The 27,307-nt window shown below is 47.5% G+C and overlaps 1 protein-coding gene across 5 annotated transcripts; it reads left to right on the forward strand.

Annotated features, from left to right (window-relative positions):
- On the forward strand, positions 1-25,982 carry LOC105464244 (zinc finger protein 250). 5 transcript variants are annotated; one of them, XR_011606598.1, is made up of 7 exons: positions 728-2,023; positions 11,595-11,690; positions 11,939-12,065; positions 12,301-12,414; positions 15,692-15,751; positions 19,907-24,165; positions 25,670-25,982. XR_011606598.1 is itself a non-coding variant. In XM_011711963.2 (6 exons), the coding sequence occupies exons 2-6, from the start codon at positions 11,649-11,651 to the stop codon at positions 21,226-21,228; spliced, it is 1,665 nt and encodes a 554-aa protein (XP_011710265.2). In that variant the 5' UTR covers positions 1-429; positions 11,595-11,648; the 3' UTR covers positions 21,229-25,982. The 5 variants fall into 5 exon arrangements, 4 of the variants coding, with proteins under 4 accessions (XP_011710265.2, XP_011710262.2, XP_011710263.2 ...); XM_011711963.2 differs by lacking the exon at positions 728-2,023 and adding an exon at positions 1-429 and having other exon boundaries at positions 19,907-25,982; XM_011711960.3 differs by having other exon boundaries at positions 652-780; positions 19,907-25,982.
- The last annotated feature ends 1,325 nt before the right edge of the window (positions 25,983-27,307 follow it).

Here is a 27,307-nt window from a genome sequence, read left to right on the forward strand (position 1 = left end):
CAAACACCAGGGCCGAGTGGGCGACGGAGGCGGTCGCTGTTCAGTGTCGCCCCCTGCCGGGACCACGCCGCGACGAGCACAGCGAAGAGAGGCTGCGCCTCCGACCTCGCAGCGCTCAGCCTCCTAAGTGGGTGGAATAACCTCACGCAAGTCATCAAACAACAGGACTTCAGTGTTGCAACGAAGGAAGAGAAAGGGCCCCTGAGGAGGCGACATTCGCACTGCAGCGGCGCAGGGACCAGCCAGGCGGCTGAGGGCAAGGTCGTTCCCAGCAGCGGGGACCGCAAGGGCAAAGGCTTGGAGGGGGGGACGAGCTCGACTTCCAGGACGGCCGAAGCCAGCGCAGATCGAGCAGGGGCTGCGGGGCAGGCAGGGGTGTCCCCCACAGAGCGACGGCGGCAGGAACTCGGGAACCGGGACTGCGAGCGGGTAAGGCTCGAAGGTGGGCTGTAGCCTACGCGCCCGGAAGTGCGGCCGGGGTGCCGGCCGGGCCCACTGCCCAGAGCAGTTCGGCCCCTCTAGGGATCGCGGAGGCCTGGCTCTCGGTGGCGCCTGAGAGCTCCCTGCAGTCGGTCACCGAGGGAGGCTTCGGGCGGGGAGGCGGGTCAAGTGACGTAAACATGCGTTGCCCTCCAGGATTGGCGAACTCGGCTGTGGGGGCGGGAACTGAGGGGCAGGAGCCCCCAGGGATTGGCGGCTGCGCAGACGGGGCGGGGCAGCCCTTTGTCTGAGGGTGCTGCGGGATGCCGCTTCTTCGCGCGTGAGGCTGCGGCGTGGACGGTGAGTGGGGGCCGCGTGTCGGCGGCGGCCAGGACCCTCTCCCATCATGGACACCCGAGCCGGCACGTCCTCCACACGAATCGTGGACTCTTCCCCGCGAGCACGCACTGCCTCTTCCGTTTACGCTGGTCTCCTCCCCTCATGGACGCGCGGCGGCCTCCTCCCCAGGGCCAAGGCCGCGCCCTCTCCCCCGTTCGGGGTTCCCACCCTTCCCCTCGCCCGGCCTTGGACCCCCTCGGGCCCTCCCGCGCCCCCGCCCGCCTCGGACGTCCTCGGTCCCTTCCGCGCCCCTCCCCCCGTGGGCCCCCTCGGAGCCCCGGCGTCCCTCCCACCTTGGATCTCCTCAGGTCTCCGGCGTTGCTCCCCCTCGGGCCCTCCCGCGCGCTTTCTACCGGCGCCGTGCCTCGGGCCAGGTTGGCCGGAGTCCTAGGGGCGCAGTCCGGACCCCCCGGCCGCTCTCCTTGCCGCGCTCCTGGGAGTCTCGTGTCCCCTGGGATGGGCCCGGAAAGGGGTGGGGAGCTTCCCCAACATATAAAAATGGAGGTTTTTTCTGTTTTATGCACAACCTGAGGAGCCCCATGAAGACCCCGGCGGCGCACCGGGAGCGCCACTTTATTTAGCTGTAAAAAGTCTTCCCGCGTCAAGACGAAAACGAGCTGCTTTCGTCTCAGCAGTTGGTCGAGTGTGCTACTTGCCGGGTGTCTTATCCTCTCCCGGTTTTGCTATCGATGCTGTCTTTTCTGTTACTTTGTCAGAGCCCTGTTTTAATGAATGAGCCCAACGCTTTGCAACACAGCAAATATTTTCCTTGTTGTTTATTGGCTTAATTTTAAAATTGAAAATAATATGCAATACTTGTAATGCAGGCATGTCAGAGAAATATAAATCACCCCCCAACACTCTGCCAGTGCATGAAGAGGCAGGAACTGTGAACAGTTTCGGATGCCGTTGGCGCTCTAGGCACGCGCGCACACCCTTTTTTCTGTCATCAAAGGGAAGCTGCTGTCGTTTGGACTAACACCGGGGCGGCAGGGGGCGCTCCGCTCGTCCTCCGCCGGGTCGGTGCGCGTGGATTTTTCAGTTCGTAACTGTCTTCTGGACGTAGGTTTCCCTGCCCGGTGGACTCTACCAAGTGGGTAACGGTGAGAGGTTGCCATTGACATTCCCGCCCCGTCCGGGGCTGTGGTCCTGTGCCCTTGACAGGTCACTGCATTCCTGCCAGGTCGACGTTTTTCGTCTATTGGTGAGGTTGAAATCCCTTCATTTGTGTTTTAGCCGTTTGTATTACTTTGTGATTTACCAGCTCATATTTTTTTCCATGTGTGTTGAAAAGATACTTCTCAATTTGTCTTTTGACTCTGATTATGGTGTTTGGTTCTGGTTTGGGCTTTTTCAAAATAGAAAATTTTAAATTTTTAAGAGTCAAATATTTTGCCTTAAGGCATTTGGGGCTTTGTGCTGTGTTTTAAATGGCTTTCCCCACTCCAAGATTATTTTTTAAATAAACTCTTGTTTTTCTGTGGTACTTGTAAAATGTTGGATACGTCTGGAATTTATATTTTCTTGTGGGGTGAGCGTGGACTCCAGCTTCGTTTTTTCCTCTCAATCATAGGCATTTCTAATACCATTGATCTTTCCATTGATTTGAAAAACCACTTTTGTCATATACTAAATTGTTGCATGCCTTTAGGTCCATTTTTGGAGTTTGGTAGCTTTGATGAGCATACGATTTTGATTTATAAGCTGTGGATCTCTGGATCTCTGCTTTCTGCTTTTGGTATTTTGCTTAGAACGGCCCTTCCCACATAAAATAATAAAAATATACCTGTATTTTAAAGTTCTTTTTTATTGAATATAATAATTATACATATTTATGGGGTACATGTGATATTTTGATACAAGGATAGCATACAATGTATAATGATCAAATCAGGGTAATTAGGATATGTCACCTCAAACATCATTTTTTGTGTTAGAAGCATTTCACATCTCTTCTTCTGGTTGTTTTGAAATATACAATAAATTATTAACTATAGTCACCTTACCGTGGTATCAAACACTGGAACTTATTCATTATATCTGACTGTATGTTTGTAGTCATTAACACCTATGTTCACCTCCCCCCAACCCCACCCTTCCCATCCTCTGGTAACCATCATTCTACCCTCTACCTCCATGAGACCAACTTTTTAAACTCACACATACAAATGAAAACATGCAATATTTGTCTTTCTGTACCTGGCATATTTCAATTAACATAATGACCTCCAGTTCCATCCCTGTTGCTGCAAATGACATAATTTGATTATTTTTATAGCTGAATCATATTCCATTATGTACATATACCACATTTTCTGTATCCATTTATTTGATGTACATTTTGGTTGATTCCATATCTTAGCTATTGTGAATAATGCCGCAGTCAACATGTATGTTCAGATATCTTTTTGATATACTAACTTCCTTTCTTTTGGGTATATACCAAGCAGTGGAATTGCTGGGTCACATAGTGGATCTATTTTTAGTTTTTCTCATATGCCTGTTGGCCATACATATTATCTTTTTTTGATAAATTATTCAGATCATTTACCTGTTTTTAAATCAGATTAGTTGTTGCTTTCTATTGAATTGTTTGACTCCCTTCTGCGTTCTGGTTATTAATCCCTTATTGGATGGACAGTTTGTAAATATTTTCTCCCATTCTGTATGTTGTCTCTTCACTCTGCTGTTTGTTTCCTTTCCTGTACAGAAGCTTTTTAATTGATGTAATTCCATTTGTCTAGTTTGCTTTTGTTTCTGTGCTTTTGAGGTGTTACCCAAAAAATGTTTTCCCAGATCAGTGTCCTCAAGTGTTTCCTTGATGTTTTACAGCTTTCTTTATAGGGATCCTGTGCATTTCTAAAGTTTAATCTTGTTTCTTGTTGCTATTTGTTGAATAGATTTTTTTCCCTTCATATTTTCTGACTAGGTGTTACTGGTATATAAGCTATCAGTTTGGTTGTTTGTTTTTTGTTTTGTTTGTTTATTTGCTTTTCATCTTTTGAGATGGAGTCTTGCTCTGTTGCTCAGGCTGGGGTGCAATGGTGGGATCTCGGCTCACTGCAAATTCCACCTCCCGGGTTCAAGCAATTCTCATGCCTCAGCCTCGGGAGGAGCTGGAATTACAGGCACGTGCCACCACATCCGGCTGATTTTTGTATTTTTAGCAGAGACGGGGTTTTATCATGTCACCCAGGCTGGTCTTGAACTCCTGACCTCAGGTGATCCACCCACCCTGGCCTCCCAAAGTGCTGGCATTACAGGCATGAGCCACTGTGCTCAGCCAGAAAGCTATCAATTTGGATACGTATTTCTGATCATTAATTCGGAAAGGTTGCAGGTTAGGGTTAGTTTAGATTAGGTCAAGTTTAGCAGTGTTTTGCCTTGTGCTCACAGGTGACTCAGAAGCTGCCTCTCTTAAAAGTGCTTTCACCCTGGGGGTAGGGGCTCCTTGGTGATGAAGAGGGAGCAGTGCTTGTTAGCAGGAAGTCCAGGGAGTGAGGATGATGAGAAGCAAGAGAAGGCAGTAGCTCTGGAGGAGATCCTGGCAGCTCACCCCAGACCAAAAGACTCCAAATCTGCCTGTCCCAGTGTATCACCATGTTCAGGGTCCTCTGCAATGACAGGCATACTGCTTTGTCACATCAAGACAGTCAGGAATTCCAAAAAGAGTGATAGGAGTGTCTCACTGCGATGTGGCTTTCGATCACCTAAAGAAAACTGGAAAGCCAGTTGCTGTTAACAACATTGATCTATTGTTTTTGTTTTGGATTATTCCTTAGGGAAATTTTCAAGATTGAAATTCCTGAGTTTGAAAAATGAACTCTTCATGCTGCCACCTTTGTGACCAGTGGGTGGGTGGGATCGTTGCTCAGCCAGTGCCCTGAGTGGGTGTTCTTTATATTGCCCATTTGTTAGCTGTTGGCATGGCCTCAAGAGGGGGGTCCTCAAACTCCACTTCCAGTATTCAATGGCGGTGATTTCCAGCCTGTCCCAGCCCCTGGCCTTGGAGCCTGGCATCTATAGAGGACTCGTCATGAGCCTGTCTTTTAATTTTTAAAAACGGTCCACATCACGCTCTCTCCCTGCCTGAACTGTGTTCTCATGGAACAAAACTTGGAGTTGGACCTCAGAATCCTGTGAAGTGTGGATGGAGTGTGTTGTTAAAAGCCCGTTTCTGTCACCCCAGATAGCTCTTAGTGTTTTTCTGCTTGAGTATGCAAGGTTTAGGTTGAGGCCCATGGTGTTTGCCTGGCCTGGTTTCCTGTTACAGGCTTGTTCCAGGAAACTGAAACCTTTTATCTGCCATAGTATAAGGAAAAAATTTAAACTAGTTAATACCACTTTTAAAATGTATTTTGTATATATTTTTAAATATTTAGTTAGTTAGTTAGTTATTGAGACAGGGATTCATTCTGTTGCCCAGGGTGGAGTGCAGTGGTGCAGTCACAGCTTACTGCAGTCTTGACCTCCTGGGCTCAAGCAGTCTTCCCATCTCAGCCTCCAGGGTACCTGGGTCTACAGACTAGCTAATTTTTAAAATTTTTTTGTAGAGACGGGGGTCTCACTATGTTGTCCAAGGTGGTCTTGAACTCCTGAACTCAGGCAGTTCTCCCACTTTGGCCTCCCAAAGTACTGGGATTATAGGTGTAAGTCGCCATGCCCAGCCATTTTTGTTCATTTATTACCAGAATACAATCAGACTGTGATTTTTTTTTTTTTTTTTTTTTTTTTTGAGACAGAGTCTTGCTGTGTCACGCCAGCTGGAGTGCTGTGGCACAATCTCGGCTGACCGCAACCTCTGCCTCCCAAGTTCAAGCAGTTCTCCTGCCTCAGCCTCCCGAGTAGCTGGGGTTACAGGCACCTGCCACCATGCCTGGCTAATTTTTTGTAGTTTTAGTAGAGACGGGGTTTCACTATGTTGGCCAGGCTGGTCTCGAACTCCTTTGGCCTCCCAAAGTGCTGGGATTACAGGTATTAGCCACCGCGCCCGGCCGATTTTTTTTTTTTTTACTTAGCAATATGTGAAGGTCATCTTTTAATAGAGACCTGATACTGCATTTCGTGTTTATGCTTTTCTGAGACTCACCCCAGGTGGCAGTCTTTCCCTTTCACTTCTCCTTGCCGCACACTTGTTGACAGCCTGGTATTGTCCGTTGGAGTTTTTCCTCTGTGTGTTAATTTAATCAAATAGATAATAACACCTTATCCAGCAGCATCCTCCTCTGAGCCAAGCCTGTTCTTAGTGCTCTCCTCTTACCAACCACATGATCTCCAGGCCTTCAGAGGAGTGTGTCATCTCCTGAATTTTTATAGGTGGGGCCTCAGTGCAGCTGACCCAAGTGAGGCAGGTGAACCAGTCCCAGGTCCTTGTGATACACATACCCTTCATGGGCTCAAAGTCATAGTTTACAAAATGAGATTGTCCCCTGCATGATGACCCCATACTGCATTTTCACTTACCCATCTGGCAACCTGACACAGCATACATCTTCCTCTTTAGCAGGTGTGTAACTTGTATGTGGAAGGACCAACATAGCATTTGCCTCAGCAACATCCTTGAATCTGCACCCTCACCCACATCCATTCTTATAAGGTACCCACTATCCAAGAGCCAGTCTGATTTGCCTAAATACTGCTAGGTAGCCTTCTTAAGAGTGTGAGAAACTCCACTTTCCCACGCCTGCCAGTGGCAAGTGTTGACTCCGTACTTGCTATTACAAATGGCATAAAGTGTGAGCTCATTGCTCTTCATTCATTTATTCAACAAACAGGCTGGGTGTGGTGGCTCAGGCCTGTAATCTTGACACTTTCAGAGGCCAAGGAGGGAGGATCCCTTGAGCCCAGGAGTTCAAGACCAGTCTGGGCAACATAACAAGACCTCGTCTCTACCCCAAAAAAATTAAATTATCCAGGCCTGGTGCTGTGACCTGTAATCCTGGCTACTTGGGAGGCTGAAGTGGGAGGATGACCTGAGCCCAGGAGTTGGAGGCTGCATTGAGCTGTGATTGAGCCACTGTACTCCAGCCTGGACTACAAAGTGAGACCCTGTCTCTAAGAAATTAATTAAAAGTTTTAAAAAGTACATTGCCTGGCAATTTTTAATCATTAGCCTAGAAGTAATTAAAAAAAAAAAAAAAAAAGGCGACCACTGATTACTCTGTTGGGCCTGCTTCTTGGTCTGCTGGTGCAGGAGAAAGGGATAGGGTGAGAGCTGGGTGGGGCCAGGGCTGCTGCAGTGGGTGGGGCAGAGGTCTCTAAGAGATGGATGGGGAGCACAGGCCAAGGGATAAAGGGCTGCAGGGCTCTGAGGAAAATCACAAAGTTTGGGGCAGGCCCAGAGGAGCCAGTGGGATCCTGGGAGGACCTTGGAGCAGAGGACCGTCACTGTGTTCTCACAGGAAGGTAGATGGAGGAGCTTGGCTGGCAGACTGTGCTGAGAGCTGCTGAACATCTAGGGGTGGTTGTCGTGGGGCAGGGAGGGCGAGATGGGCAACATGGTCAGGTTCTGGATGTGCTTGGAAGGTGAATTAGAAATGTGAGAGTGAAGAAGGAAGGAGGCTTCTGTACAGGTTCACAGACCAAGCTGGGCGCAGAAATGGTGGTAGAGGAGGTGCTCGGTTTGGAATATTAAGTGTCTGAGATGCTATGAGACACCCATATTGAAATGTTGAGTCAGAGGGACGGGGGTCACCAGCTCAAGTGTACCAAAAGAGCTACTGGGCTCAACTGACTTTTCAGACTCACAGGACAACCATGCCTAGCAACAGATTCATGGAAAAGCTAGCCAGCATCATTCAGCAGCCATCCAGGGAGTACTCAGGTGCATAAACACAAGATGCAGGTAGGAGGAGGAGTTAGCCTAGTCAAAAGCCTCGTGGTCATACAAGCCACACCTCCTGTGTCGGGAGAACTGACTGCAAGACCTGCTCAGGAAGCCCTGAATGTACTTCCTGTGGTTGTTCATCATTGAGTCCCAGCCCAGGTGTGGTTGGGCCGTAGGGAGAATGACCACCCACCTCTGCCAGGTTTCCAGGGGACTAGAGCTGTGCATTCACCAAAGGTCAAATTCGCGTGCAGGGCCAGGCACAGTGACTCACGCCTGTAATTCCAGCTCTTTGGGAAGCTGAGAGGGACAGATCACTTGAGCTCAGGGGTTCAAGACCAGCCTGGGCAACATGGTGAAACCCCATCCCTACAAAAAGTACAAAAATTAGCCGGACATGGAGGCAGGTGCCAGCTACTCAGGAGACTAAGGTAGGAGGATCGCTTGAGCCTGGGAAACGGAGGTTGCACTGAGTCGAGATCATACTACTGTACCCCAGCCTGGGCAACAGAGCGAGATTCTGTTTCAAAATAAAGAAATGGCAGATCTGTGCGCTGGTGGGTGACCCATGGAAAGGGTCAGGGTGTGGTAGGAGAGAAGGCACTTCTGCCCTTGATGATAGGCAGATGTCAGACAGGGGGACCAGGAGCACATGAGGCCACTGTTAATGATCACACTTGGTCTTCGTCTTAATCCAAAATTGGTTACTGTTAGGCTGGGCGCAGTGACTCATGCCTGTAATCCCAGCACTTTGGGAGGCCGAGGCCGGTGGATCACCTGAGGTCAGGAGTTTGAGACCAGCCTGACCAAGATGGTGAAACCCCGTCTCTACTAAAAATACAAAAAAAAATTGGCCGGGCGCAGTGGCTCAAGCTTGTAATCCCAGCACTTTGGGAGGCCGAGGCGGGCGGATCACGAGGTCAGGAGATCGAGACCATCCTGGCTAACACGGTGAAACCCCGTCTCTACTAAAAAATACAAAAAACTAGCCAGGCGAGGTAGCGGGCGCCTGTAGTCCCAGCTACTCGGGAGGCTGAGGCAGGAGAATGGTGTAAACCCAGGAGGCGGAGCTTGCAGTGAGCTGAGATCTGGCCACTGCACTCCAGTCTGGGCAACAGAGTGAGACTCGTCTCAAAAAAAAAAAAAAAAAAAATTAGCTGGGCATGGTGGTGGGTGCTTGTAATCCCAGGTACTCGGGAAGCTGAGGCAAGAGAATTGCTTGAACCTGGGAGGCAGAGGTTGCAGTGAGCCATGATCGCGCCGTTGTACCCCAGCCTGGGCGACAGAGCAAGACTTCATCTCAAAAAAAAAAAAAAAAATGGTGACTGGACACGGTGGCTCACGCCTGTAATCCCAGCACTTTGGGAGGCCGAGGCGGGTGGATCACCTGAGGTCAGGAGTTCGAGACCAGCCTGACCAACATGGGGAAACCGTCTCTACTAAAAATACAAAAAATAGCTGGGCATGGTGGCGGGTGCCTGTAGTCCCAGCTACTCGGGAGGCTGAGGCAGGAGAATGGCGTGAACCCAGGAGGCGAAGCTGGCAGTGAGCCAAGATCGTACCACTGCACTCCAGCCTGGGCAACAGAGTGAGACTCTATCTCAAAAAAAAAAAAAATACAAAAACAATTAGCCAGGCATGGTGGCACATGCCTGTAATCCCAGCTACTGGAGAGGCTGAGACAGGAGAATCACTTGAACCCAGGAGGTGGAGGTTGCGGTGAGCCAAGTTCTCGCCCTGCACTCCAGCCTGGGCAACAAGAGTGAAACTCTGTCTCAAAACAAACAAAAAAAATTCGTTATTAATGTATTCCATCTGGGTACACACAAGTTACTAAAGGAACCACTGATTTCCTGCTGAACTAAAATGTACCATTTTTGTTATCTTCCAACTTCCCACATACCTATCTGGCCTCATCTGTTCCTCTGTCGACAACCTGCTGGTTTAATTACAGTGCCTTCCTACCCACCCTTGGCTCTGATTCCTGGCAAGGCAGGCCCTACCCCCTGTTCTTTCCAGTTTCATTCTTGGCTATTCTCTAGCATCCATTCTTATGAATTCTCAAGTAGTTTTAGTCATTCCTTTAAAAGACTTCCGTTGGAATTCTAATTAGAATTGCATTGCACTTACACAGAAATGTGCACACACACACACATTTGGAGGGAGTGGACATTTTTGGAGAACAGCAGCACAGGGGAGGGTTGAGAGTCAGCCTCTCTCCATCCATGTTTCCCTGTCCTGTTCTTCAGAGGCAGGCAGTTAGTTTATTGTATCTTCCTGAAAGTTGTCTATGCAAATATATACATATATCTGATGTGTGTTTGGTGTTTTGTTTTGAGACAGGGTCTCACTCTGTTGCCCGGGCTGGAGTGCAGTGGCACGATCTCAGCTCACTGTAACCTCCGCCTCCTGGGTTCAGGTGATTCTCCTGCCTTAGCCTCCTGAGTAGCTGGGATTACAGGCACACACCACCACACCCAGCTAATTTTTTTTTTTTTTTTTTTTTGAGATGGAGTTTTGCTCTTGTTGCCCAGGCTGAAGTGCAATGGCGTGATCTTGGCTCATCGCAACCTCCACCTCCCAGGTTCAAGCAGTTCTCCTGCCTCAGCGTCCCGAGTAGCTGGGACTACAGGCATGCACCATCACGCCCGGCTAATTTTGTGTTTTTAGTAGAGACGGGGTTTCCCCATGTTGGTCATGGCTGGTCTTGAACTCCCAACCTCAGTTGATCCGTCTGCCTCGGCCTCCCAATGTGCTGGGATTACAGGCGTGAGCCACTGCTCCCGGCCTGATTTTTGTATTTTTAGTAGAGACGGGGTTTCACCATGTTGGCCAGGCTGGTCTCAAACTCCTGACCTCAGGTGATCTACCCGCCTCGCCCTCCCAAAGTGCTGAGATTACAGGTATGAGCCACCACGCCCGCCTATATCTGATGTTTTATAGACAATGGGATTATGATATCCCTTGACTTCTGCCCCCAGGCCCTTTCTTCCGGGCAGCCCTGACACCGATTTTGTCACTCTTAAAGCACTGTGTTGTGGTGCCCATCTGAGCCAAGCATGTGAGGGGGTTGGTTGCTTTCTTATACCACGTTTTTCTGGAGTGATCTCCCACCTTTGGTCACCTGCTTGGTTTCTGTGTCCCTGTCACAGACTTCGATGCTCCAAAGGACTGTGACCCCTGTCCTGTACAGGACCAAATGTGTCAGGAAAGCTCTTGCCCCCGCTCCCCCTTTTTCCCGGCCATGTGGGTGTGTGTCAGATACCCTTGCTTACCTTGTGTTACGTTCCAACACCGGCCCCACTACCCCAAGCATCCCTTTCTCACTTGATGACAAGTTTTCCTTCAGCTGCTCAGACCAGATCCCTGGGCCACTGTTGACTCAGTTTGTCCAGAGCTGACCACTTCTCATGCCTCCCCTTTGAATACCTGGTTGAACCTGGTGCCACACTGGAGCACCAGGGCTGCCTAAGGGTGGGGTGAGGGGAGTCTTATTGTCACCCTGGTGGCCAAGGCTTTCTTAATTGGGAGGGTGTTTGGGGAAACAGCTTGGCCTGATGCCTGTATCCCCCACATGACCTGGGGACAGTCTGGTACTTGTGTGAGTGCCTCAGGTATAGAACACACAGGGCCTTGGTGAGCTGGTGTATGGCAGGACCATGGGCCAGGACCAGGGTGCAGCAAGTGCCTTGCACCTGGTGTTCAAAGAGCCCAGTACTGGCTGGGCAGACCCAGGAACTGTGTGTTCAGAGCCTGGACAGGCTCCTGAACCATAGGGTCAGAGTTCACGGGGGAGGCAAGGCAGACCAAGGCTGCAAAAGTAGCAGCTCCTTGCACCTGACCTCAGTGTGCCCCTTACTGACTCTGAGGCCCAGGGATCCCCTGAGGGCCCCCCAGGAAGTTAGGGTCTCAAGGCCATGCCCCTCATTTGCCCCCTCCTCTTCCTCAGCCCCACAGGCTCCTTCAATTTCTGTGATCCTCAGAGGCCCCAGGAGACCAGGTGATGGCAGCAGCCAGGCTCCTGCCAGTGCCGGCAGGACCCCAGGTAAACCGTCCCCACTGCTTATGCGGTGCCCCCAGCCAGAGCCCTGTGGTTCCTTCTGTGCCCCATAGAGCTCCTGAGAACAGCCAGAGCATCACTGCATCCCCTGAACTCTGTGGCCCCTTCCCATTACCCACCTCAGCTCACAGAGCCCCCTGCCCCCCATTGCCAACTGCTCATGTCACATGCACCCACTCCCCATCACAGAGGTCAGGATTTGGTCTTACTTACAGCAGCCCCTGTCATTCTAGGCCAAATTGACTTTCGAGGATGTGGCTGTGCTCCTCTCCCAGGATGAATGGGACCGCCTGTGTCCTGCTCAGAGGGGCCTCTACAGAAATGTGATGATGGAAACCTATGGAAATGTAGTCTCATTGGGTAAGCCCCCTTAGCAGGCCTTGTCTGTGTATCTGTGTATTAGACTGGGGTGGGGACTTCTCAGGGTACGGGGCCTGGGGCAGGCTGGTCCTGGAGGTTTGCTCTCATCACCTCTCTGGGTGCTCAGCTCCAGCAGGTCAGTCCTGTCCATTTTCATGTCCCCACAAGTGGCTTGGGCAGGGGGAGGGGGCTCTATAAATATTGTATAAACAAAGACTTCCCTCCCCACGAGCAGGACTTCCAGGATCCAAGCCTGACATAATCTCCCAGCTGGAACGAGGGGAAGATCCCTGGGTCCTGGACAGGAAGGGGGCTAAGAAGAGCCAGGGCCTGTGGAGTGACTACTCAGGTGAGTGAGGAGAGCTGGCCCCTCCCTCACGAGGGCTAAACAGGTCCTGAGCAAAGCTGTGGACCTAGTTCATACTGAGCCGCTGACTGGAGTGGCTTCCACCTGGGGTGAAACCTTATCTGGCCTTGTCTGGCAAAGGAGTCTGGACTGGGGGTTGCTGAATCAGGTGGCAGTCAGTGGTGGGAAGTGAGCATAGCAGTGAATTTTAACAAGCTGATGTGCAGAGCCATGTAGAGGAAGTTAGGGCGTGGCTGCAGTGATTCTGTCCCTGGACTGATTAGCCAGATTTGGTCCTAATAGGACATTCAGGTTTTGAGAGTTACCTGATGATTTAGAAAAGAACAAAGCATCCTAAATATGGAAAGAAAGTGTCTCAACCTGACACTCAAGGTGAAGTGCTGAAAACACACAGCTTCATCTCAAGAACAAGACAAAGGAGCCCGCCATCCCCATGTCTATATAACACTGTACTGGGCATCCCATGTATGAAATAAGGCAAAACCGGCCAGGCGCGGTGGCTCACGCCTGTAATCCCAGCACTTTGGGAGGCCGAGGCGAGCGGATCACAAGGTCAGGAGATTGAGACCATCCTGGCTAACACGGTGAAACCCTGTCTCTACTAAAAATAGAAAAAAATTAGCTGGGCGTGGTGGCGGGCACCTGTAGTCCCAGCTACTTGGGAGGCTGAGGCAGGAGAATGACGTGAACCCGGGAGGCAGAGGTTGCAGTGAGCTGAGATCACGCTACTGCACTCCCGCCTGGGTGACAGAGTGAGACTCTGTTTCAAAAAAGAAATAAAAATAAAAAATAAGGCAAAACCAAAGCTATAAGAATTGGAAAGAAAAAAGCATTTTTTGCAGTTTATGTGATTGTCAACCTGGAAAATGATTGATTAAAATTTCACAAGGGAAATTACCAGTTTTGCTGGATACAAATTTTTTTTGTGTGTGTGTGACAGTCTTGCTCTGTCACCCAGGCTGGAGTGCAGTGGCACGAGTCTCGGCTTACTGCAACCTCCGCTGCCGAGGTTCAAGCAATTCTGTTTTTGTTTTTTTTTTTTTGAGACAGAGTCTCACTCTGTCACCAAGGCTTGAGTGCATTGGCGCCATGTTGGCTCACTGCAAGCTCCACCTCCCGGGTTCACACCATTCTCCTGCCTCAGCCTCCTGAGTAGGTGCCCGCCACCACACCCAGCTTTTTTTCTTTTTTTTTTTTTTTTTTGAGACGGAGTCTTGCTCTGTCGCCCAGGCTGGAGTGCAGTGGCACGATCTCTGCTCACTGCACGCTCCGCCACCTCCCGGGTTTATGCCATTCTCCTGCCTCAGCTTCCCAAGAAGCTGGGACTACAGGCGCCTGCCACCACGCCCAGCTAATTTTTTGTGTGTGTGTATTTTTAGTAGAGACGAGGTTTCACCGTGTTTGCCAGGATGGTCTCAATCTCCTGACCTCGTGATCCGCCCGCCTCAGCCTCCCAAAGTGCTGGGATTACAGGCGTGAGCCACCGCGCCTGGCCAATTTTTTGTATTTTTAGTAGAGACGAGGTTTGAGGTTTCACCGTGTTAGCTAGGATGGTCTTGATCTCCTGACCTCATGATCCACCCATCTCGGCCTCCCAAAGTGCTAGGATTACAGGTGTGAGCCAACGTGCCTGGTCAGTTCAAGCAATTCTTTTGCCTCAGCTTCTTGAATAGCTGGTATTACAGGTCCACGCCACCATGCCCAGCTAATTTTTATAGTTTTAGTAGAGACAGGATTTCACCATGTTGGCCAGGCTAGTCTCGAACTCCTGACCTCAGGTGATCCACCTGCCTCAGCCTCCCAAAGTGCTGGTATTACAGGCATGAGCCACTGCACCTGGCCAAAAATATTTTATTTATATTTGTCAGCAACCAGCAAAGGTGTAATATTTTAAAAGATAACATTTATAATAGCATGAGGAATATAAAGTATCCAAGAATTAATCTAACAAAAGGTGTACAAGACCTTTAGATGGAAAAAATTATAAAAGGAAAGATGGTGCATAGATCCAACCCTAAAGTTCGTGTTTGTGGTTGCTTAAGGCAAAGAACCTCTGACTTCAGTAAGGTGATGTCTGAGTCTTAGGAAAACCTCCATCAGCCTGTCCTGCCATAGTGTGCCCCACGCAGGGTGAGCAGGGACAGTTTGGGCAACACCTCCACTGGCTGATCAGCTTCGGCGTTTCAGATGTGGTGGTTTTCCCCTTGAAAGCTCCTCCTTATTTCTGAAGTAGCTTTATGTGGATAGGGCAGCAGGTGTTACAGTCTACCTCTTCCTGGCCTGCAAAATCAGATATCCTCAGAGGAACAAGGTACATGCCAGCCCTAGAGGAATTTAATTTTCCAAGTGACTGTGAACAAGAAGACACATCATCATGTCTTGGAAATCTTGCATAGAACTTCTGCTTGCTGACTGCACCTGTAGGAGGCAAGAAAACACAGGAGGGCGTTTTGCCGCCGCTGCCAAACCAGTCCTGGGCGCTCTTGTGTCCAGCTATGTACTCACCTGATGGAGAGCTTAAACTCCCTTTGAGTGCCCTTTGAATTTGATACCACAGAGACTGAAATTCTCTGGGAGCATGGCTGGTTGGAGATGAGAAGTTTTTTCACAGAAGCACCTGGTCACCTCACCTCTGGCACAGGCCACAGAGGACAGTGGGACTGAGTGAGTTTTAGATTACTGATGTGCATAGAAGCAGAAGCCACCTGCCACAACCTGGATTACTGCCGCTGGCATCAGAGCAGGTGAGGAGGAGAATATGCCTTTGTCTTGTCCTGGCAGTTCCTCAGGATGGATAAGTGTGTGCACCTGCCCAGCCCTGCCTCTGCTGTTTATAACTCAGTAAATTACACGTTGTAATAGCAATGAAAGGATTTTCCACTCTTTTTTGTTTTTGTTTTTGTTTTTTGAGAGATGGAGTCTTGCTCTGTCCCCCAGGCTGGAGTGCAGTGGTGCGATCTCAGCTCACTGCAACCTCTTTGCCTCCAGGGTTTTCTCCCGCCTCAGCTTCCCTAGTAGCTGGGACTACAGGCATGCACCACCACGTCCCACATCCAGCTAATTTTTGTATTTTTTAGTAGAGATGGGATTTCACTATATGTTGGCCAGGCTGGTCTCGAACTTCTGACCTCAAGTGATCCACTCGCCTCGGCCTCCCAGAGTGCTGGGATTACAGATGTGAGCCACCGTGCCCGGCCAGGATTTTCCACTCTTGAAGGGAGTATTTTGTTGTCACTTCAACTTGCTGTTTTTTTTCCAGACAACCTCAAATGTGACCACACTACAGCCTCTACACAAGACAGTTTATCTTGTCCATGGGGTAAGTGTATACCTGATCTTTTTAATTCAGTACAGTCTCTGAAGGTGTTAATGCTCATGTTCTACAAGAATGTAGAGGCTACTCAGGGTGCTATGAAGCGTGTTAAACAACTCACACAATTGCTACAAAACACCAGGGAGGGGCTTTTTGTGTTTTTTAATATTTAAAACATTTTTCCTTTTCTTGTGAGCCATAGTAGGCCTAGAGAGATTACTGGGTTTTTATAATTAAAAATTTATATCCGTGAAATCATTTTTTTTCCTTTTTTTGTGATGCTTAAAACATACTTCCCTACTTTATACTTAAAACAATAACTGCAACCGTCATTCTAAAAGCAAGTGACTCTTGGCTGAAGTCCAGCTTCTGCATAGTATGGATGCAAGGTGCAGGCAAATTTGACCTTCACAGCAACTTGAGTCTGTCTCACAGACAGTCATATGATGCTTTCGTGCCATGGACGATTGAGCGAGTAATCTCTTATACAGTTAGTTTTGTGTGTGTGTGTGTGTGTGTGTGTGTGTGTGTGTGTGTGTGTGTGTGTGTGTCATATGATGCTTTCGTGCCATGGACGATTGAGCGAGTAATCTCTTATACAGTTAGTTTTTTTTTTTTTTTTTTTTTTTTTTTTGTGTGTGTGTGTGTGTGTGTGTGTGTGTTTCAGGCTGGAGTGCATTGTAGAGACAGGGTCTTGCTATGTTGCCCAAGCTGGTCTCAAACTCCTGGGCTCAAGCAATCCTCCTGCTTCAGCCTCCCAACATGCTGGGATTACAGGCATGAGCCACTGTGCCTGGCCTATGTTTCATTATTAAAGACATCTTGCCTATCTTGTCATCAGGTAAGAAGCCACCCATTCAGGAATCTTTTTTTTTTTTTTTTTTAGACAGGCTGTCACTCTGTTGCCCAGGCTAGAGTGCAGTGGCATAATCATGACTCACCACAGTTTCAACCTCCTGGGCTCAAGCATTCCTCCCACTTCAGCTTCCCGAGAATAGCTATAACCGAAGGTGTAGACCAACATACCCAGCTAATTTTTGTAGAGACGGGGTTTCACCATGTTGCACAAGCTGGTCTTGAACTTCTGGCCTCAAGTGATCCTCCCGCCTTGCCCTCCCAAAGTGCTGGGATTACAGACATGAGCCACCACACCTGGTGAAACTTCAGACAATAGAAATAATACTTTTCAGTGTAAATGAGTAACTGTTTCTTTAGCCTATAGGCTTTTATTCTGTGAAGATGAGGCTTATACATTAAAGAAAGAAAGAACTAAAACTTCTATCAGTTTAAAAAACAGGTAGCCAGCCTAGGCAAGATACTGAGACCCCACACTACAAAATAAAATTTAAAAATTAGCCAGACATGGTGGTGCATTCCTGTAATCCCAGCCACATGGAGGCTGAGATGGGAGGATGGCTTGAGCCCAGGAGGTGAAGGTTGCAGTGAGCCATGATCACACCACTGCACTCCAGCCTGGGTGACAGAGTGAGACCCTGTCTCAAAAAAATCCACACAGAGTAACTTTCTAAAATGAGATATGTTAAAAATTGTATTAAACTGGGCCGGGGGCGGTGGCTCACGCCTGTAATCCCAGCACTTTGAGAGGCCAAGGCAGATGGATCACCCGAGGTCAGGAGTTCGAAACCAGGCTGGCCAACATGGTGAAACCCCATCTCTACTAAAAATACAAAAAATTATCTGGGCGTAGTGGTGCATGCCTGTAATCCCAGCTCCTCGGGGGGCTGAGGCAGGAGAATCGCTTGAACCTGGGAGGCAGAGGTTGCAGTGAGCTGAGATCACACCATTGCACTCCAGCCTGGGCAATAAGAATGAAACTCCGTCTCAAAAAAATTAAACTGAAGATAGTGAATTTAAGTTTTTTAATTAAAAAAACTTAAATTCTCACTGTTTCAATTTGTCAATACACTTAATAAATAAATTCCTCTGAATAGAATAAAAAGACACAAATACTCAAAAAGAAAAGTAGGCACAAGTTTCTGCGTAGATTAGGAAAACCAAAGGGCCAATAAACAAGAAAACTGCTCAGCCTCATTATTCATCAGTAAAGTGGAAATCAGAACCAGTGACACGATGTTACACCTTCAGAATGGAAAAAATAGAAAGATCTGACAATATCACATGTGGGTGAGGATGTAGGGCAGCTAATGGGGATGTAAATTCACATAGTCACTTTGGAAAAGTTTGGCATTATCCAATGAAATTGAAAATACCACATTCTGAGAGAATGGAGGTAAACTGAAGGAAAAAAAAAAAAAAAAACCCTGAAATTGAAAACATGAATTCCTCTGTTTACCACTTCCCACTCTTGCATATGTATACAGCAAGGGCATTTGTGTGTAAGCACCAGGAAACATAGGAGAACCTTCACAGAAGCATGCTTCATGATTTAAAAAAAATTTAAAAATAATTCAGGACTGGGTGCCGTGGCTCATGCCTGTAATCCCAGCACTTTGGGAGGCCAAGGCGGCTGCATCACAAGGTCAGGAGTTTGAGACCATCCTGGCCAACATGGTGAAACGCCGTCTCTACTAAAGATACAAAAAAATTAGCTGGCCATGGTGGCATGTGCCTGTAATCCCAGCCACCAGGGAGGCTGAGGCAGGAGAATCACTTCAACCCGGGAGGCAGAGGTTGCAGTGAGCTGAGATCATGCCATTGCACTCCAGCCTGGGTGACAGGGTGAGACTCTGTCTCAAAAAAAAAAAATTATGTTCATAAACAGAATAGACATAAACTATGGTATTTTAACATAATGGAAAATACTGCAGTGAAAATGATTGAATAACTGCTGTACAACAACATGATATATCTCAAAAACATAATGCTGATGGGAAAACAAGTTCCAGAAGTCTGTGCTCCATGAAATTATAGAAAGCTCAGAAACATGCATAACTAAATAAAATAAAATAATGTTTAGAGCCAGGCACAATGGCTCAAGCCTGTAATCCCAGCACTTTGGGAGGCAAAGGCAGGAGGATCATTTGAGCCCCCCCAGGAGCTTGAGGCTGCAGTGAGCTCTGATAGTAGCCACTGCACTCCAGCTTGGGTGACAGAGCGAGACTCCTCTAAAAAAAAAAAATCACTGTTGTCCTCAGCACCTCTTACCTCCTACCCACTCACACACAGTCAGCCTGCAGAGCACTCAACCTGCTCCCCAAAGGGTTTCCACTCCAGCCTTTCCCGCCATCTGTGCTGCTGCTCCTGAAGGTCTCATCTGTGGCCTAAACTTGGCAGCAGATTCCCATTATGTCCCTCTGCACCTTCAGTCTTGTCCTTCCCTCCCCTCCTCCTACCACTGCATTCTGCACGTGAAATTATCTTCCACATGGCAGGCCCGGTGGTTCACGCCTGTAATCCCAGTACTTTGGGAGACCGAGGTGGGTGAATCACTTGAGGTCAAGAGTTCAAGACCAGTCTGGCCGACACGGCAAAACCCCATCTCTACTAAAAATACAAAAATTAGCCAGGCATGGTGGCGTGCGTCTGTAATCCCAGTTACTCAGAAGGCTCAGACACGAGAATTGCTTGAACCCGAGAGGTGGGGGTTGCAGTGAGCCAAGATGGCACCACCGCACTCCAGCCTGGATAACAGAGCAAGGCTCCGTCTCAAAAAAAAAAAAAAAAAGAGAGGAATTATTTTCCACAAAGAGGTAACAGCACCACCACCCCTACCTCATGTACAATGTCTATTGGTCTCCAGATGGCACCCCCCAACTTGCTCACAATAGCTCACACCTCACGCCTGCCCAAGTGCTGCTGTCTGCCCCACAGGGCACCCACGTTATGTGGGCCTGCATTTCAGCTCTGTCCACATGAGGACCCCTGGGAGGGCAGGGCTCAGGCACCACTGGGCTGTTGGCCTGCTGTTCTGTGGACTCCACACAGGGGTGTGACCTCAAACTGGAGTTTACACCTTTCTCTTAAACCTCACTATTAGCCTTGGCACATTCCTGTTTGGAAACATTATCTTCAGATTTCTAGTTGTTTGACACAGTTATGGTGGTTCTGTTCCTCTCTAGCTCACACAGACATGTGCATTGAGGGATTTTGCACCTTCATCAGCAAGGCCAGTTTCAGTGTTGCACTAGCTCTTCAGTTTTGAGTAGCGTTAACATTTTCATTTTGGATTTGTTCTTTCAGAATGTGAAACCAAGGGAGAGAATCAAAATACAGACTTGAGTCCGAAGCCATTAATTTCAGAGGAAACAGTGATTCTGGGGAAAACACCCTTGGGGAGGATTGATCAAGAAAATAATGAAACAAAGCGAAGCTTCTTTCTGAGTCCAAACTCTGTTGACCACCGTGAAGTTCAGGGCTTAAGCCAAAGCGTGCCACTCACTCCACACCAGGCAGTGCCTAGTGGAGAGAGGCCCTACATGTGTGTTGAGTGTGGGAAGTGCTTTGGCCGGAGTTCTCACCTCCTTCAGCATCAACGTATCCACACTGGAGAGAAGCCCTATGTGTGCAATGTGTGTGGGAAGGCCTTCAGCCAGAGCTCAGTCCTTAGTAAACACAGGAGAATTCACACAGGTGAGAAGCCCTATGAGTGTAATGAGTGTGGAAAAGCCTTTAGAGTGAGCTCAGATCTTGCTCAGCATCACAAGATACATACGGGAGAGAAGCCTCACGAATGTCTTGAGTGTCGGAAAGCCTTCACTCAGCTCTCACATCTCATTCAGCACCAGCGGATCCATACGGGAGAAAGGCCGTACGTGTGTCCATTGTGTGGGAAAGCCTTCAACCATAGCACTGTCCTGCGGAGCCACCAGAGGGTACACACTGGGGAGAAGCCTCACAGGTGCAATGAGTGTGGGAAAACCTTCAGTGTGAAGAGGACACTGCTGCAGCACCAAAGGATCCACACCGGGGAGAAGCCCTACACGTGCAGCGAGTGTGGGAAGGCCTTCAGCGACCGCTCAGTCCTCATTCAGCACCACAACGTGCACACCGGGGAGAAGCCCTATGAGTGCAGTGAGTGTGGGAAGACCTTCAGCCACCGGTCCACCCTGATGAATCACGAGCGGATCCACACTGAGGAAAAGCCCTATGCATGCTACGAATGCGGGAAGGCCTTCGTTCAGCACTCACACCTGATCCAGCACCAGAGAGTCCACACTGGGGAGAAACCCTATGTGTGTGGTGAATGTGGGCACGCCTTCAGTGCACGCCGGTCTCTGATCCAGCATGAGAGAATCCACACGGGTGAAAAGCCCTTCCAGTGCACAGAATGTGGCAAAGCCTTCAGCCTAAAAGCAACTCTGATTGTGCACCTGAGGACCCACACGGGCGAGAAGCCCTATGAGTGCAATAGCTGTGGGAAGGCCTTCAGCCAGTACTCAGTGCTCATCCAGCACCAGCGAATCCACACAGGCGAGAAGCCCTACGAGTGCGGGGAGTGTGGGCGTGCCTTCAACCAGCACGGCCACCTAATCCAGCACCAGAAAGTGCACAGAAAGTTGTGACCCATGGCTGACACAAGAATCCATTCTCACAGAAACTGCACGTGGAACCACAAGCAGCCTTCAGCCCAAGAGAAGTTTCTGTTAACTCTATAGGAAGCCTTTCTTTGGTGATTCAGTGTCACAAAATAACTCAAAAAAGAAGCACTTAGCATGCTGTTCCTGTGGAAAAACTTCAGAGACTGCCTGTTTTATTTTCCTCAACATCTTGAAGTTATATTGGAGAGTAATCATAACATTGTGGTGAATTTTGGTAAAAACAGCCATAATTTTTTCTTTGACATTAGTTTATTTGAACTAAGGGAATTTAAGGCATAAGAACTATTATCCCAATAAAATCTTACATTCCAAATAAAGTTCTTTTTCTAAGAACATTACATGCCCTTCCTAAATGTCAATTAACCATACTAATTATTGCACTTAAAATTTGAAAGTTGGACTATTTTCAGTATTCTCTTAAAACACTAGTGTTATATGGATAAAGTGATATAAAAAGATATTTTCATCAAGTATCATGTGAAATGGATGGAAAGCCTAAGTGTGTGGAAACACCTGTTTTGTATGAAATAAGGAAAAAGTCTAAAGATATATTAATGAGAAATTACATAAATTTAGAAACCTTTTTTTTTTTTTTTTTTTTTTTTCTGGAGACAGTCTTGCTCTGTTGCCCAGGCTGGAGTGCAGTGGCATGATCTTGGCTCACTGCAGTCTCTGTGCCCCCAGATTCAAGCTTTTCTTGTGCCTCAGGATTATAAGTATGCCCCACCATGCCTGGCTGATTTTTGTATTTTTAGTAGATACGAGTTTCACCATGTTGGCCAGGCTGGTCTCGAACTCCTGGCCTCAACTGATCTGCCCACCTTGGCCTCCGAAAGTGTTGGGATTACAGGCATGAGGCACCATGCCTGGCCTAGAAAACCCTTTATCTGGAGCTTTAACTTTATTCAAGATCAGAAAGGATATGCTAACTTTTTAGTAAAAATTCAACTCAAAAATGGGTATTTTCCTCAAAACCTGCCCTTATGACCTGCAGATCCTGTGCCCCAGAAACCATAGGATGTCTCAATTCCTATGCAGGCAAAGGAGGGGAGCTTCACACTCGGCAGACCTCATAGCTGTTACACCAAGTGGGTACCTCTTTACATCTTATGGTATTTCTCCCAAAAAATGCTGAAAATACTGTTCTTTGGTAGATATATTTAAAACATACATTTCTCAAATTCAGATAGCTCTTTTACTATCTCTAATATTTCTATTCCTTTGATTTTTTTTTCATTTTTTTACTCCTGATTCAAGAGTCTAGATTCCATTGCCATATTACTATGATGAAGATGAATCTGGTTTATTCATAATTAAAAATTTGTATTTGTTCAGAATTATTCTAAGTTTTTGTTTGTTTGTTTGTTTGTTTGTTTTTTGAGACAAAGTCTTGCTCCTGTTCCCCAGGCTGGAGTGCAATGGCACGATCTCGGCTCACTGCAACCTTCACCTCCTGGGTTCAAGCAATTCTCCTTCCTCAGCCTCCTGAGTAGCTGGAATTACAGGCACCTGCTACCACACCCGACTAATTTTTGTATTTTTAGTAGAGACGAGGTTTCACCATGTTGGCCAGGCTGGTCTCGGACTCCTGACCTCAGGTGATTCGCCCGCCTTGGCCTCCCAAAGTGCTGGGATTACAGGCATGAGCCACCGCGCCCGGCCAAGGATACAGTTCTTAAAACTGAATCAGAACCATTTCTGGTAGCAGCCAGCTACAAAGGAATCAAATGTATGAGATTGAAGCCACTTCAAATTCTAAACATGTTAAGTGCTTGAGATAGAGAAGGGCTGTTTTCACCCCAGGCCCCCACCCCCAACATCTGTCAGCTTGGTAGGGAAGAAATAGGCACTAGGATATTGTTCCTTTTTGTTTGTTTTACAGACGGTCTTGCTCTGTCACCAGGTTGGAGTGCAGCGGTGCCATCATGACTCACCGCTGCCTCAAACTCCTGGGCTGAAGCAATCCTCCCACCTCAGCTTCCCAAAAGGTTAGGATTACAGGCATGAGCCACTGTGCCCATCCAGGCATTGATCCTTAAGTCCACAGCAAAACACCACGATATAGACAAATGCTTGTTCCCCCTTCTGTGTACAGACACTGGTGAGAGAAACTGACAACAGTGAGGTATTAACTCCAGAGAGGAACTGGTAACTGATTTGTTAACTTGAGAAGGGAGCTGACATCACTAGTGTTTTACTTCAGAGCAACTGAAACCACTGAAGTGAAATTCCAGGGGAACTACTATTACCGAGATGTTACTTCAGAGGGACTGAGATCACTGAAATGAAACCTCAGATTAGCCCAGGTAACCGAGGTGTTAACTTTAGAGGCGTTGTCCATTCCCTGAGGCGGTGTTTCAGATAGATGAAATAACTAAGGTGTTACTTCAGAGAAGACAAGAGTGTAACTGTTTCTTTGGAGAAGAGCTGAGATCACCGAGGTGTCACTTCAGAAAGAGACAATCTGTGTTACTTCAGAGGATCTGAGTACACTGAGGTGTTTCATCAGAGAGGAGGTGAGATCACTGGGTGTTACTTCTGAAAGGAACAGACATCACTAATGGGTACTGCAGAGTGGCTCTGACCACTGAGGTTTACTTCAGAGGAGCTGAAATAATGTAAATGGGATCACTAAGGTAATACTTTAGAGATCATTGAGGTAATTCTTCAGAGAAGCTGAGATCACAGAGGTGTCTCTTCAGAGAAGTTGAAATCACTAACGTGAAACTCCAGAATGGAGGTCACTGCTATTTCATAAAGGAAGTGAAATCACTATATTGTGCCATCAGAAAGATGAGAATGCTGAGATGTTACTTAGGAGCTGAGATCACTGAGGGTCTGCTTCAGAGAAAAGCTGATATCAATGAGGTGTTACTTAAGGGAGGAGCTGAGATTACTGAGGTATTATTCAGGACCACGATGATATCCCTCAGGTGTTAGAAGCTGAGATCCCAGAGATGTTACTTAACAGAGGCTGAGACTGCTGATGTGATTCTTCAGAAAGGAAATGAGATCACTAAGCTGTTACTTTAGAAAGGAGATGAAACAAATCCAGTTGTTTACTGGAGTTGAGATCACACAGGTGTTACTTCAGAGGTGGCTGAAATCACTAAGGTGATTCTTTAGAGAAAGGTTGAGATCACTAGGGGTGATGCTTTAAAAAGAGGTTACTTTAGGGAAAAGCTATGACCACTAAGATGTTACTTCAGAATGGAGCTGAGATCACTGAGGTAATAGTCCAAAGAGGAACTGAGATTACTGAGTTGTCACTTCAGAGCGAAGAGATCACTCAGGTTCCTAGATGAGATCACTGAGGTGAAAGTCCAGAAACCTGAGATCACATCAATGTTAATTTAGAGAGAAAATCAGAACACTGTGGTGCTATCTTAAATCTTCTGTGAAGGGAAGCTGCCAACCCGTGTCAGTTGAGTCCGTAGCTGGCATGTGACTCAGTGGTAGCTGCTCAGTGCCCACTACTATTCAGGCCCCAATTTCTAATCATTAAAGACAAAGTCATATTCCAATTAAGAGGAGAATAATTCAGTTAAATTCAATATACAGGGACATTTGTTTAGAAAGACTGTGTATCACAGGACAAGTTACACAGTACAAGTTATTCTGGATTCCAGTGACCTAGGGTTTTCAGGGAAATCCTTCCAAAAAGTATAGTTTGTTTTCCTGCCTTCTTAAAGTGAGCTTAATATCATTCTGCCTGTTCTTGCTGTGTCAGGCTGCCATTGATCCACTGGCGAGAATGCAGGCTCAGGTGTCCATGGAGCCAGGAAGTGGGCTTCAAAGCCCTTCTTTCTGAGGAGGATTCCCAGGCCATGTATTCTTGCCACTCACTTCCTTCTCTCCAAGGAGAAAGGTGGCACATGACCTACTGGAACATATGGGCTATCTACCTTTTTGGAATATAATATCAAAGGCCAGGGCCCTGAACTTTCATGCTGATAGCAGCCTTCTCAACCATTATCTGCTGCCTCTAATTTGTTGGCAGCATTCCACCTTTAATTTGGATTTGTTTTATTCAGAAGTCTGTATGTTTTAGGTATTTAAATACTTCTCTTCGGCTGGGCACAATGGCTCACACCTGTAATCCCAGCACTTTGGGAGGCTGAGGTGGGCAGATCGCTTGAGCCCAGGACTTTAAGACCAGCCAGAGCAACATAGTGAATATGCTTCTCTTAAAAAAAAAAAAAAAAAAAAAAAAATTAGCTGGGTGTGATGGTTTGCGCCTGTAGTCCCAGATATGCAGGAGGCTAAGGTGGGAGGATTGATTGAAGCTGGGAGTTCAAGACTAGTGAGCTGTGATCATACTACTGCACTCTAGCCTGGACAACAGAGCGAGACCTTGTCACAAAAAATACATACATATTTCTTTTAAAATTGTTTCTCCTAACAGCTACTAAGAATTTGAAATGGTTCTCTTCAAATTTTCTATTATTTTGGAAAACATTTTAGTCTGCCTGGAATTTATTTCTGTGTATAATCTGATGCTTTCCAATAAAAAAGTAGTGACTGGAACAAGTATTTGCAGTGAAGAAAGAGCAATAACTTTGGCATAAAGATCTACAAATCAGTGATCATGGGACATGAAGAGAACACTCCAAAGAAGAGAATATACAACCATGGAAGCCTGGAAAAGGCTCAAGTGTGCCAATCCCAAAACAAATATGCTACCTACCCACTAATCAGTAAAGATTATCCTGTAATGACCAGGTATGAGAAGATGTGTGCTTTGATGCATTGTTGATGATGTTATCAATTAATATAATCCTTTTTCCCTGGAATTTCTCTGGGCCATAAAGTGGCTTCTTACCTGGGGAAACCCCACCCCCGATATTCAACGTGGGTTCTTTTTTTTTTTTTTTGAGATGGAGTCTCGCTCTGTCGCCCAGGTTGGAGTGCAGTGGCCGGATCTCAGCTCACTGCAAGCTCTGCCTCCTGGGTTTATGCCATTCTCCTGCCTCAGCCTCCCTAGTAGCTGGGACTACAGGAGCCCGCAACCTCGCCCAGCTAGTTTTTTGTATTTTTTAGTAGAGACGGGGTTTCACCGTGTTAGCCAGGCTGGTCTCAATCTCCTGACCTCATGATCCGCCTGTCTCGGCCTCCCAAAGTGCTGGGATTACAGGCTTGAGCCACCGCGCCCGGCCCAACGTGGGTTCTTTTCTATTTCCCTAAGTGTCAGCTGGTCTGAGAAATAAAGGGAAAGAGTACAAGAGAGAGAAATTTTAAAGCTGGGTGTCTGGGGGAAACATCACATGTCATCAGGTTCCTTGATGCCCCCTGAGCCGTAAAACTGCACGTTTTTATTAGCAATTTTCAAAGGGGAGGGAGTGCACAAATAGGGTGTGGGTCACAGAGGTCACATGCTTTAAGGGCAATAAAAGATCACAAGGCAGGAGGTCAGGGCGAGATCACAAGGTCAGGGCGAAACTAGAATCACTAATGAACTTCCATGTCCCACTGTGCATGCATTGTCATTGATAAACAAGGTTCAAGAGCAGAGAACCAGTCTGACTGTCATTTGCCAGGCGGGAATTTCCTAATCCTAGCGAGCCTGGGGGTGCTGCAGGAGACTAGGGCGTGTTTCATCCCTATCTACATCTGCATAAGGCAGACACCCCCAGAGCGGCCATTTCAGAGGCCCCACCCTGGGAATGCATTCTTTTCCCAGGGCTGTTAATTAATAGTCCTTACTGGGGAAAGAATTCAGCAATACTTCTCTTACCCATTTTCAGTAATAAGAGAAATATGCCTCTGTCCTGCCCGGCCCACAGACTTTAAAGTTACCTCCCTTGTTCCCTGAGAAATCGCTGTGATCCTGTTCTTAAGGTGCCCAGATTTCACATTGTTCAAACACACATGCCTTACAAACAGTTTGTGCAGTTAATGCAGTCATCACAGGGTCCTGAGGCATACATCCTCTGCTTATGAAGATGACAGGATTAAGAGATTAAAGACAGGCATAGGAAATCACAAGAGTATTTATAGGGGAAGTGATAAATGTCGGTGAAATCTTCACAATTTATATTCTTCT

The sequence above is a fragment of the Macaca nemestrina genome, chromosome 8 (assembly GCF_043159975.1).
Source record: "Macaca nemestrina isolate mMacNem1 chromosome 8, mMacNem.hap1, whole genome shotgun sequence".
Taxonomy (NCBI): domain Eukaryota; kingdom Metazoa; phylum Chordata; class Mammalia; order Primates; family Cercopithecidae; genus Macaca; species Macaca nemestrina.

Excerpts from the sequence above, each read along its gene's own strand:
- LOC105464244 (XM_011711963.2), top strand. The coding sequence starts at position 11,649 with ATGGCAGCAGCCAGGCTCCTGCCAGTGCCGGCAGGACCCCAG. Across the intron at positions 12,415-15,691 it reads CCTGTGGAGTGACTACTCAG|ACAACCTCAAATGTGACCAC; the intron begins GTGAGTGAGGAG and ends TTTTTTTTCCAG. Across the intron at positions 15,752-19,906 it reads CAGTTTATCTTGTCCATGGG|AATGTGAAACCAAGGGAGAG; the intron begins GTAAGTGTATAC and ends TTGTTCTTTCAG.